This window comes from Ciconia boyciana, chromosome 5 (assembly GCF_034638445.1).
Source record: "Ciconia boyciana chromosome 5, ASM3463844v1, whole genome shotgun sequence".
Lineage (NCBI taxonomy): Eukaryota > Metazoa > Chordata > Aves > Ciconiiformes > Ciconiidae > Ciconia > Ciconia boyciana.
Window position 1 is genome coordinate 81541612 of NC_132938.1, and position 13013 is coordinate 81554624.

Consider the following 13013-nt stretch of genomic DNA (forward strand, 5'->3'; position numbering starts at 1 on the left):
ATAAGATGCATTGCTGTGTGCCAGATATTTTCCTAAGAAGAATACGTATCACTGAGCCTAATTCTTGATATTTTTTGGTTCTGTATTTGTCAGATTAACAGTGCAGGAATTTCATGCTTGGCTATATAATTGAAAAGCCCTAGCTGGGGAGTCTGCGCGTTGTTTATGAATTCTTTGTGAGAATTAACTCGGTATGAATATCATCCTTTCTGTGTAGGCTTTGTCAAGAGGCAAATTGGTTTGCAGTGTGTTGCAAATTCTGTTGCCCGTTCCTCCCAGGCTCAGCTTCTGTGTCGAGGAGAAGGGTGGAAGGATCTCTGTTACAACAACGTCGCTTTAGAGAAAATTCTGGCTTTCAGCAAAATTAGCTTGTCAGGGGAGAAACTATCCGGCTGGGACTGGGGGTTGATCGCAAGATAGAGGAGGCTAACAAGGTTTAAGAAAGCAGAAGCGAGTTACTAAAATAGCAGGGTGGGGGCAAGGACTTTTTCGGTTGGATCAAAGAAGGGGAATTTACCGAAAGAGTTTAACAAGGTGGAGGAAAGAGAAGGGGAAGGACGTTGAATGCCTTGTGAACATAGTTCCCCGAGGACTCTCAAAGATGGGGTGGACTGAAGCATGGGGCACTGCCATTACACAGCCTGGGCTCCTTATCGTAGTCTACCTGTTTTAAAAGGAGAAGAATATTATACTTGAATCGTGGGAAAGATGTGGGTATTTGTCTGTGCGTGACATTTCTTTGACGAAAGCAAACTGTAGATCCCAGCAAGCCGTAATTTTGAGAGTATGCCTGAACCGCTGCGGCATCTCCTGCGTCGGCACCAGCCGGTGAGTTTGGGGACAATTGGGTGGCAGGGCTCCAGATCCACAAGCTGGTAAGAGAAACAATGCTCTGAAAAAGTGCCAGAGAGACAAAGAAAAGCAGCAGCGTCCTGAGTACAGGCTGGCTTAAAGCAGAGGAGCGCGGCACCCAATGCTTCTGCAATAAATTAGTTAGACTAGAGCTTCTGGTTCTGTGGAAATAAGTTCAAGAATAAAATGGGAGTTATGCAATTATTACAGATTGGCAGGCATTAAAGACGTCTATGGTGCCTTCTAAGATCTTGGCCAGGAAGACTTCATATAAAAGCAGACTTTAAGTTATTTATGGACAGGCAGAGCCTAATGTTTTTAATTTTCTAGATAGCTCAGGAGGCCGATCAGATCGGCAATACTAGCGGAATGTGTCAGGAAGTCCCAATGCCTACTGCCACAAATTAATAAAAAAGTGTTTTGGGGGAAGATTCACAGTATTGGTGGACCTAGCTGTTCTATTCACGGCTGAGAATTTAATCTGTTCTCACACTCAGGGAGAAGTCTTCTTTGGTTTACAATGTGCTGTTACATTTTATTTTTTAGTGTCAAACTGATATAAACGGATTTGTCCTTGATTTTTGATACTTACTGCTGCCCATGCTGAATTCATTTTCTAATCGTATGGAGGCCACATGTATTCTTTACACGTAGACTGTACTGCACTGCAGAATTTATTATCCTGTCCTTTAAATATACTGCTCTTACATGCTCAAAGTCCAGCATATTTATATGCTGTAGATATGTTTACCACTAGCAAGTTATGAGGCATTGTAAAAATTGTGTTTATCCAGGTAATTTTCTATAGTCATTGTTAAATGGGGACATGGGAAAGCTTTCTGTGGAGGAAGAAAAAGTACCTCAAAATACCTGTGCTCCTGTATATATAGGTATTTTGACTAGCTCAGTTCATGGAGGGAAACATCTCATCGAACAGTTAGGCAAGGACAGAAAATGACTGCTGAACAAGAGATCCGGGGATGAAATTATCACTTCCTTTCGAGTGATCGCTCATAAACCTCTTTCACTGTAACTGCGTATGCATCCTCGAGTTTCGGCCAGGCTACTTGCCATCCACGCACACTCACGCCTCTCACTCAGGAGAGAAATGCCGGCGCGTGGGACCGTAGGTGTTCCAGGTGTTCCATCACGTGCACGCTGACGACTGACTCGGTTGTTAGAATATTAGTTCTATTCAGTTGTCAGAATATTAGTAATAGCTCTGCTAAGTCATAGCCCAGATGCGTATCGCGCGATGGATGACCAGAAATCAGCCCGTCGGGCTTTCGGTATTGCGCACGCCGGGAGAGCTTGTCCCGAATCAGTGCTGGGGTACCTCTTCGTGCTCGGAAAAAAACAATGCAATCGTTCTGCTTTCTAGGCTTTGTGTTATACATAAGGGACACCGTAAAGGTCTGTGAGTTTGACTGCTAGCTTTCAAATAGTAGTGCCCAAATAATGGCTCACAGGCAGCACATTGCCTCCGGGATCCTTTGACATTGCTCACAGCTACAAGGAAATTAAAACATTAAAAATGAGGCCAGCAGGGAGAGAAGCGTGTGATGCTGCTGTGTCATGTTTCTTGTTCAGGATTGTTGCCCGCTGGCCAAAGGAGGTGGGGGAACCGCTCTTAAACACTGGTGAAGCGAAACAGATGCCTTTCTCCTGTTTTCAGCAGATTTAATAGCATGACCTCGTTAGTTTTTGACATACGCGCTTCAAAATATTTCCAGAGGAAATTGCTGCATGCATAGGAATATTTTCTGTTAGAGTCACGCGCGTGGGTGTCCGTGCGTAAGGGCCTGAGCGTTTCCACCGCCTGACGCCTGTCTCCTCCCTGCCTCCAGGTACCAGATACACACGGGCCTACAGCACTCCATTATCCGGCCAACCCAGCCCAACTGCTTACCTCTGGATAACGTCACGCTACCTCAGAAGCTGAAGGAGGTTGGCTATTCAACACACATGGTTGGCAAATGGCACTTGGGGTTTTATCGCAGAGAATGCATGCCCACGCAGAGAGGATTCGACACTTTCTTCGGCTCCCTCTTAGGCAGCGGCGACTATTACACGCACTTCAAATGCGACAGCCCTGGGATATGTGGCTATGACCTGTACGAGAACGACAACGCAGCTTGGGATCATGACAACGGCATCTACTCGACACAGATGTACACACAAAAAGTACAACAAATCTTAGCTTCTCACAACCCCAGGAAACCTATATTCTTATATATTGCTTACCAAGCTGTTCATTCGCCTCTTCAGGCACCAGGCAAGTATTTTGAACATTATCGCTCGATAAATAACATAAACAGGCGAAGATACGCTGCGATGCTAGCTTGTTTGGATGAAGCCATAAACAACGTAACCCTGGCTTTAAAGCGGTACGGTTACTATGAGAATAGCATTATCATCTATTCTTCGGATAACGGTGGGCAGCCAATGGCCGGAGGAAGTAACTGGCCTCTCCGAGGAAGCAAAGGGACCTATTGGGAAGGAGGTATTCGTGCTGTTGGGTTTGTCCATAGCCCCCTTCTGAAAAACAAAGGGTCCGTGTGTAAGGAGCTCGTGCACATCACAGACTGGTTCCCCACTTTGATCACGCTGGCGGAAGGGCAGATCGATGAAGATATCCAGCTGGATGGCTACGACATATGGGAAACCATTAGCGAAGGCAGACGTTCTCCACGGGTAGACATCTTACACAACATTGACCCGATTTACACCAAAGCCAAAAATGGGTCCTGGGCAGCCGGCTATGGGATCTGGAACACCGCGATTCAATCTGCCATCAGAGTGAATCATTGGAAACTACTGACGGGAAATCCAGGATATAGCGACTGGGTACCTCCACAGGCCTTCAGTAACGCGGGCCCCAACCGCTGGCACAACGAACGCGTTTCTTGGTCAGCTGGCAAAACAGTGTGGCTTTTCAACATAACCGCTGATCCGTATGAACGAGTGGACCTCTCTGCAAGGTATCCAGATGTAGTGAAGCAGTTGTTGCGGAGGCTTTCGCAGTTCAATAAGACTGCGGTTCCTGTCCGGTACCCACCTAAGGACCCTCGGAGTAACCCGAAGCTGAATGGAGGAGTCTGGGGTCCGTGGTTTAAGGAGGATGAAAAGAAAAAGAAATCAGATAAAAGTAAAGGTGTGAATAAGCAAAAGAAGAACAAGAACAAGAAAAAAGCAAATCGGAAAAAAGGGCAATCGTTACATTGCCGTTCACGTCTTGCTGGTGGATAGACTCTAAGCACGCTCTTTTGCCAAGTCTAAGTCAGCTTGGCCCAACTTTCTTGAACTTCTGACAGAATATACTAGAAATGTTAGCTCTGCACTATGGATGAAAGTTGTCGTCTTTTAATTTTTTCTCTGATTTCACCAGCATATCTCCACACTCTGCCTTGAGTGTCCATAAATGTCCACATGACAAACTTTCTCCTCTACAGGATGAATGGTGCTCACCCATCACAGCTACATTCCAGATAACAACGGCGATGACACCTAATTTCAGTAAACTCATTTTTGATGGACAAATGGTGGTTCCTTACCTGAATGAGTTGGAATATTTGGAGAGTATGGAGATGTTAATGGCAGATGTTCTCAGACTGACAGGTGATTCATAGAGAGAAAGGAAAAACAAAACTTCAAAACCTCTGTGGGTCAGAAAGTGTTAGTCACCAAGCTATGGCATTTTTTGATACAACACAGCAAAAACATGAAGCCATCAGAGTGACTTTTTAGAGGTGCTGGGGAGGGGGGCATGATCGGAGGAAAGCTGCTTTGAATTAGACTTTGTCTGTCTTACATAAATCAGAAAAATTTTTAAAATTTCCTATATGTGCTAAGCTCCCCCCATTTGTAGTAAAACCGGAAGGTTGTTATTCAACATACGTGAACAGCTAGCACGTGCCAGGCATAATTTATTGTAGGCATAGACAAAAACACATCACCAAAGTGAATGTAATATTTAAACACTTTAAGATAACTATACAACAATATGTAAAAGACATAATTTATTTTACAGCACAATACTTATTTCTCTTCCATTAAAACTTTAATTACTGGGTGATGCAAGGTACCCCTTTGGGTGCTAGGGTTGTTTGGGTTTTTTTTTCCTTTGATTTTTAATTTTATTTCCACTCTATCATTCAGAGTTTTATTTAACAGATCCATATCCTCAGAGTACTGTAAAACAGGAAAATACTGTATACACTGCTAGGATGAGAAAGGAGGATGATTCAGGTGCATCATTTCATTATGTATTTGCCTCCAATTATTTTGAATGTAACAAAGTGATTATTTAATTTGGTAGTCACGTGAATATTGTTCAGTTTCTGTACAGAAGCTAGGCCATGGTTATGTTTGGGGGGAAAATTCTACTTTAAACCTTTTATTTATGTATCTATTAAAATAGTTTATTTTTTTGGCATTCATAAAAGTAGTCTGCCTCTTTTTTTGCATCAAAGATAGCAATTCTGTCCTTGTTTATTTTAAACGAACACAGTAAGGTTTTTTATTACTATTATTTTGGGGGCAGGAATGATTTTATGACATTTTGCTTTTGAAACAGAATCTCTTCTTCCAATATGTGTATTAATTTGAGAGATGGTTCAAACTTTGCCCTTTTCTAAGGTGTCTGCATGGATGATTCATGGATGTACTGACTGCATATTCTTGGTGTGATAATTGATACAATTGATAATTGTGATACTTGATACAATACGTATGCACATATAAGTTTCAAGATGGATTATGTTAAGTAAAATTGATGATTCATTTGTTAAATAGCTATAACATATTTTGGTAAAATTCAAAATAAGCATGCTTTTCAACTACATCTTACTTGACTCAGAAATCACATTTATATAAATGGATTACAGCTGAAAAATTAAACATTTGTAAAATCAGTGCACACTACAATCTGAATCCTGTCCAACCCCCAACACCCCCTGACCTGTTTTGAAAAGAAACTAACTGCAGATATACTGCCAAAACCTGGTAAACTGCATATTTTCAGCTATACAGCAGAATGAAGCTGTCATTAACAAAAAGTTAGAAACAAGTTAGTCATGTTTTAGAGTTACTTTTGTAATTAATATACTGAGGAGAAGACAGGAATGGACTTCTTGAATAGTTACCTATAAATAATAATTATAAAAGGATGATGTGTATCTGCATAAGTGTTTAATATTGTCACTGTTATTTTTCATATTGTGTGGTCCTTAAGAGGTCTAATTAATTTTCTTAGAAATCTGTCTAGCTTTACTTAAGATCCAGACTATTCAATGAGTAATCAGGAACTCAAATGTTCTCTAATTTCTCACTTTTTTTTTTTTAAATGTACCATTTATGTCCTTAAAATAAATGATCATAACGTCTTGAGATATTATACTCCAAAATGTGATGTCTTTGAGAAAATACATGTCTTTTTTGTCTTTGAGAACAAGTGAGACTTTTTAAGTTAGTCTGGATCAGCTATCAATACACAGGTGTATGGACAAATTGGACAAATGTAGAAATGATGACTTTTTATGACGTACCTTTTCTAGTTTGGGAAAGAATCTACATTTCAGTAATAAACATTAGGAGAGAAGTGAAGGAAGCAGGAACTGATTTTGAAACATTATACCGTCTAGTTTACAACTGAACCCATAAATCATGATGTTTATGTTTGAAATACCCCCGTGTTGCACATTGAGTTCAGCATCAGAAAGAAACAGTAACGTTTCTGACTTTCCAAGGTCATTTAAAAAAGGCCAACATTAGATGTGTAAGCTAAACTATACATAAAGAAAGGACTAAGATATTTTAATTTGTTTGGGCATAATAGAAACAAGGCACTGCCATACAGTGTTATCCTCGTAGAATCAATGATCACCCTTTTCCATGGAAGTTTTATGGTTGCTTTGGCTTTTATTGGATTGAAGCAACCAGAGAGCATTATTCTCTGACAGCATTTTATTCTATAATTATTTATATCTGTGCTCTCTCAGGCAAAATGGGAGTCCTTGAAAGTAATCGGTGCAAAGCAGAACAGTGGATCAGTTCTTGCATGCCTGTATATTAAACAAATGTGCCACAAGAGTAAGTGTTTGTAGAGTAGACGATGGGAGTGTGTTTTCTAAGGCTGCGCTGGCTCGCAGTTAGGCCGATTCCCTTGAAATCGATACTCTGATCTGGTAGAGGGCAAAAGTTGGATTTAGAGTGGGTTAGAAAATACCCACAATTTGGAAGCCTTCCTGAATCTTTTGCTGAAAAGATCCTGATGTGAAAATGCCATGTTGCAATTTTCCTGCCTGCTCTCACGCAATACTTCTTTTTTCACTCCAACAATACAACCATCTCTAGTTTTTGGTGATACCGTGTAGCTCTCAAACCCGACTTTCGGGTTGTTGTAAGTTGAGAGTTGTAAGTTGAGAGTTGTAAGTAGCTCATACGCTCTCACAGCAGGATGTCACAGGTTATTTATGTCTCTGAATGTGTTACGTGCCCAATCTCAGGGAAGGTATGATAGGTAAACACTGCAAACGGTTCAAAAAAGGCTACCAGACTTACTGAAACCACAGTCCTCTACTCTGAAGGAAAACCAACAGTCCTCCTAGTTGCTGGGCGGACATAGCGAGGGAGTTACCACTTTGCTCAGGCTGATGTATTTGTGCGAAGGCACTCTTGAAAACCAATTGATATTTGGTGTAAGTCAGTAACTGGTCTCTCTACCCACATTTTTAAGAGAGAGAAAAAGACTGGGTGGGGGGAGGAAAGGCAGGGAGGATTTACTTATTATTTTTAAGTTGTCTCCAGCCTTCTATTCTCCACATGCTATACGGGTACAAGAAAACGGCAGGTCTGAAAGTAACTCCCTGATCTGGGCTTAGTGACATCCCCACCTTTGGGAGGACCAGCCGGAGCAGGGAGACAATATTTCTTCCTTTTCCACGTATTGTTGGTAGCTGTGATCCAGGATCATCATTTCTACATCGAGGCAACCTGAAGACTAAGAAGGATAACTGCAGGGAAGAGAGGAGGAAAGAAAAACTTAAGAGAGAAGAAAAAAAACCAAAACGAACCAGAAGCACGAAAGCCTTGCCTTGTGATCTGTGCTCCCTGAACGTAGTATGTCATGCTGAATTGCTTTTTAAAATCTTGTAAGCGTGAAAAATATTTGTCTTGTCCTTTCCAGGTTTTCTCAATTTTATTCGAAAGCTCTTTGAATTACTTTTGTAATGGTTAGATAACTTTATCATGTTAACTTATTACTATTATTATTATTATTATTAGTGGTGGTGGTGGTGTTATTTAGTTCGGCGTAAAGTTGGAGACAAAACACTCTCCTGATACAGATAAAGACCAGTGGAAGGAAGTGCCAAGAATGGTAAGTAAATCTAAAATGGCAGTCTTTACGTGTGGGTCATGTTGTAAGACGTGAGGGAAAGTCCATGCGGTTGTGAAGCTCAGTCGTGGAGGATGAGTTGCCATAACTCATGGAGTCATTAGTGTCTGAAGACATCCAAAAGGCTCCTCTATCTGCTGGGACATGAGGCTTTTTGGAAAGTGAATTAGGCCATTAAACCCAGGAACTTTCTCTTTCTCCCTGGAAGTAATGGGTGCTGATTGGATTTCAAGCTGATGAAAGAGCCCTCATGTTTCCATCTGCGCAGGATTGTACATAATGGGTTATCTGAGGTATCATCTAGACAACACGGAAGCTTAGGGGTTTGTGACCACACCGCACGGAATAAGCTGCTTTTCCTTTCTCTGTGTTTCATGCACTGCATGTTCAGCAACCAAGACTCACACTTTTACACAGCCATCCGCATTTTGAAAGTTGCTTTTTATAAAGAGCATTAGCTTTCTGCAACAGAAAGTGAGACAGCAGCAAAAGTTAGAACATACGAGGGCAGATACTGGGCTGCAGCATTTAGGGAATAAACTAGGAATGGACTTGCTGTTAAAATTTCTTTCGGCTGAAGGAGCTTCAGATTTGGTTGATGGCAAAGAATAAGAGTGGTTTCCACAATGCAATTAGGCAAAAGAAATGAGTATATCTGAATGCTCCTTAAACTACAAGGAGATACCGAATTCCTCCCAGTGGCATTCTTCAGTGCAAATGGGGTGCTGGATCTACCAGCTTCTGCTCCAAAGGTGGGTCAGAAAATCTCTGAAGAAAGAAAATGAAAGGAAGAAAATAACATACGGTATGTTTTATAGGATTTTTTTTTAAGATATGGAGATCTATGAACAAAGGATTGTACCTTTGCTGACTATTGTGCATTACACGCAAGTCCTGGAAAAAATACTTGGGAATTTTCAGTATGTAACATTCACAGACTAACTACAGGTTCCTTTTGTCATCTTGCTTTAAACCCAGTGAATATTCATCAGCGATGTTCAAGCAAAGCAAGTAAAATCTAGTTTACTTCATTCTACATATATTATAAATTATGCTATCAGTGTTAGGTCCGCTTTTCCAAAAGATAACGTTAGCTCAGAGAAAGACACTGGAATATACAACATACCTGTTGGCTACTGACTTAATGAACTGTACTCTCAGGACAGCAGTAACTTTTCTTTTGCTGCTCTCAATCTTTGATTTTCTCATTTCCAAGAACAGGCAGAGAATGCATATTCCCACAGAAAAAAAGAAAAGAGCATAAGATTTAATTTAGCAGTTAGATAACGCAAGCTTCACTTCAGCATTCCATTCCTGTTCAGCAGAGTACTCAATAACGTACTTCATTTCATCTCTGTGGAACATATGTCAAGGTCGTGATGAAGTGGAGGGGTTGTGTAAACGGCAGGCCAGTGTGAAAATAGAAAAACGTTCTCTTTCCTTGAATAATGCTTGTTTTCACCTCTGCCAAGCAAGTTAATAATAATAGATATAAATACAGTTAACAGCATGAAAGAAGATCTAATTAAGTGTCTGGATTTGAATTAATATTGCAACAAAGGTATGTTCCATGACATGGTTAAAACTTATTTCAGAAATTCCATTCGTTTCAATTATAATCAGGGCAACGTTGCTGAAGTTTAGCTTGCGACTGAAGTAGCAGAACTGATTAATGACTGTTACTGTGAATTTCCATAACGAATGGAGAACAGGGTCCTGAAATGTCATACCAACATAGCTTGAAAAATGTATTTTTTAAATTCCTTATAAACATCAGAGTCTCAGTAAAAGTCAAGTATTTAATCAACTAAAATTAGTGCAGGCCATGATGTTTGTTGTCGTTCCCTAGATTTGCTTAAAAAGATCACTTTTGAGAATTACTTGGCAAGGCCATGTTTATTCCTCCTTTAAATGCAGCTTTGCTTCTGCTAGTTAAGATTAGCCAGCGCAGAACTGCATGCAGGAGAAAGTCACAGGGGCTCTGAAAATAAGAATGGTTCTTCATTAGAAGTATATAGAGCGCAGTTTGGAAAAGGACATCACTAGTATCAGAAGGCAGTACATTTGGAGAGATTTGCCAGAATCTAATGCGATAGACTAATTCATTCCTTTTAGATAACCAAGATATATTTTTATTTTTTAAGGTGGCTAGAGAAGGAGGGGAAGCATGGCCCTGTGAGAAAATGAAGAGTACCAAGCTGTGACTGGTATCATACATGGAGTGAAGAAACTGCCACTTGCTTAAAAGGAACATTCTGGGAGAGGGAACTGAATGTCTCTAAATACTTCACCTATCATCATCTGGTTTTCTTCTAAAAAAACCTGCAACCTGCAAAGCTTCAAAGCTCTGAATATTGGCAAAATTTTAAGGCCGAGGGTGTAACGAGTAATGTCTTACCTTTGGCCAACCCTCTTAAGTCTTTCTTTGACAGCATACCTTTTTTATAGTGATTGGTTCTAGTTTTATTTGGGTTTTCATTAGCAGATTCCATTACATTCTGTCACTCTGGATGGAGTGAATATAGTTAGTGTTGAGACAGAGCATATTGGAGCTTTTTGGTCGGTGTCGTTTATCTTTACCAAATTGTTTAGGCTCTCAAGTAATCACTAAGCAATCTCTTCGCAAGACCTATTTCTAATATACTTAAATATTTGATCTCTTATTACTACGTAGCTATGGAGGACTTGAAAATTACATTTACATCATCTCCATTCTGTTTGGACAGCAGAGGAAAGTATTTGCAGTTAATAACATTAACCTCCACAAAGAAGGGTTTGCAGAGATACGGAGGGAGTGCACAGCCCTGGCCTTCAGCCCAGATGACTTCAGCAACTCACAACCTTTTGTCTTTAAACATGATTTCTTTGAGATTTTTACTGCCACTACATTTTTCTTCCTTCTCTTTGAAAGGAAAAAGGCTAAATGATTAATTTTGCTTTCGACATCGGATGTGAAAGTCTGCTTGGAAACCCCCCTGCGTAGAATGTCAACACGAGAAGAACAAGAAGTGCCTGGTTTGCATCAGGAGGAACACGCCGTGCTGCTTCCACTCCCACCGCTCTCCTCAGCCTCCCACAGCCCCAGCTACCGAGTCATTAACAGGAAAGTCATTAAACATTTTAGCGTGTGAGGATGCCAAGATCCAATAGTTATCCCCAGATAATGAGCAAGTTCAGATGAGACGGTACCCTTTCTGGTCCCTGTCCTTTCTTTCCAGTCGCTTCCTTACTTCCACGCACTGACTAAACTTGTGGCATGGTTATATTAAAATCAGTGGAAGATTTTCTCTATCACAGATTCAGCAGGCTGAGATCTCACTGACATCTGTTGCCTTCTCATCCATGCCAGCAAAGACCAGCGTGAGGACTTGTACTAGCAGACAGTCCTTGAAGTCCAGCTAAAATCGTGTCTTTCTCATATTAGTCATGGTTGTTCCTCAGAGGTACACAGGAAAGCATTTCATATAATGTAATCCTAAACTCAGCTAAATTCATAAACAAATAATAATTGTTCTCATTGTCCTGTCTGCTTATATAGTAGGCTTGTTAAATAGACAGTGTCTTGCTAAAGACACAAGCTGGCCAGGTTGCCTTTTCCTATACTTTTAATTCCCATTTCATTACTCAAACCTAGTCAATTCTGTTTAACTAGAAGATAACCGTTACTTGAGTAAACGTGAAGAAAAGCATCCAGTTCTGATTTAAAGCAGAAAAATATGAAGAACCTATTACTTCCCATTGTAAATCTCTTGCAGTAGATAATATCTGAGGTAAAAGTAGATATGCCTTCTTTCTAATTTGATTTTTTGTCTGGCTACAGATTCCAGCCTTATGTTATCTCTGTCCCCAAGACTAAGAGTCCTTTGGCACCTGGTGTTTTCCTCTTATGATTGTACATCTGTATTCCAATCTTTAATTCTTTCAGAAGCTGAACAGATCGGTTCCTTAGAGTCTAATCATTGTATGGCACTTTCTCCAGTTCCTGAATAGGAGCTGAGGCTTTTTGGCACACCTTCTCCAGTTTTTTCAGGAGACTATGAAAAACGTGGACATCAAAAGTAAATACAATATTCCAGTATGAGTTCCACTCAAGCTATATAAAGGAAGAAATATCGCCTCCTGAGAGGAAAGGAGTACTCCTCTGCCTCTAATGAATTGTATGTCCTTTGTGACTCTCAAATTGATTGAAGGTTTCTCACCGCTCCAACCATTCTACTGGTACGCCTTCATTCCTTGTTACACCTATTCTGTGCATCACTCCATAGCTGGTTGCAGTAAAACATATTTTGTTGAAGAGGCGGAATTTCTATGATTCTATGAATTTTGCAGGTGATCTCCATCACTTTGCGGTTGCCCTATCCTCCTTGTTGTATACCGCTCCAGAAGCCTTTGTGTCACCTACAAATCTTGTCTGCAGCCATTTTGTGTGGGCTGGACCCAATACTGCGTCCCGTGAAAGCACCTCCTTTCAGCGATGACTTCTCATTGAAGGCCTATCAGGTAGCCATTCCCAATGCAATTTGGTGTACGCCCTGCTCGTGCTGTCAGAGTTATTTTAACCTGTTGATTGCTTGGTTCAAGTAGCAAAACAGTTTGGCATCCAGGAGTCTAGAAAGCCTAAATCTCATGTGATGGAAGGTAGCTGTAATGTTCGAACTCTGCCCTGCAGGCTGCACTGAGCCTAGAGCATCCCCTGCTGCTGCAATCTCGGGATGGCACTCCCAGTCAAGGAGCCCAGGCAGGGAACTGGCAGTGTAGTTTGTGT

At 40.9% G+C, this 13013-nt stretch overlaps 1 protein-coding gene across 2 annotated transcripts in view; it reads left to right on the plus strand.

The window, feature by feature from the left end:
- ARSJ (arylsulfatase family member J) overlaps nt 1-6172 on the plus strand; it is a 48494-nt gene extending 42322 nt beyond the window's left edge. Inside the window, exon 3 of one of the 2 annotated variants that reach the window (XM_072861747.1) lies at nt 2700-6172. In XM_072861747.1, the coding sequence (XP_072717848.1) occupies nt 2700-4101 (1402 nt within the window). In that variant the 3' untranslated portion in view covers nt 4102-6172. The remainder of the gene's footprint in view (nt 1-2699) is intronic. The other variant, XM_072861746.1, reaches the window with a different exon arrangement.
- Nucleotides 6173-13013: the final 6841 nt, after the last annotated feature.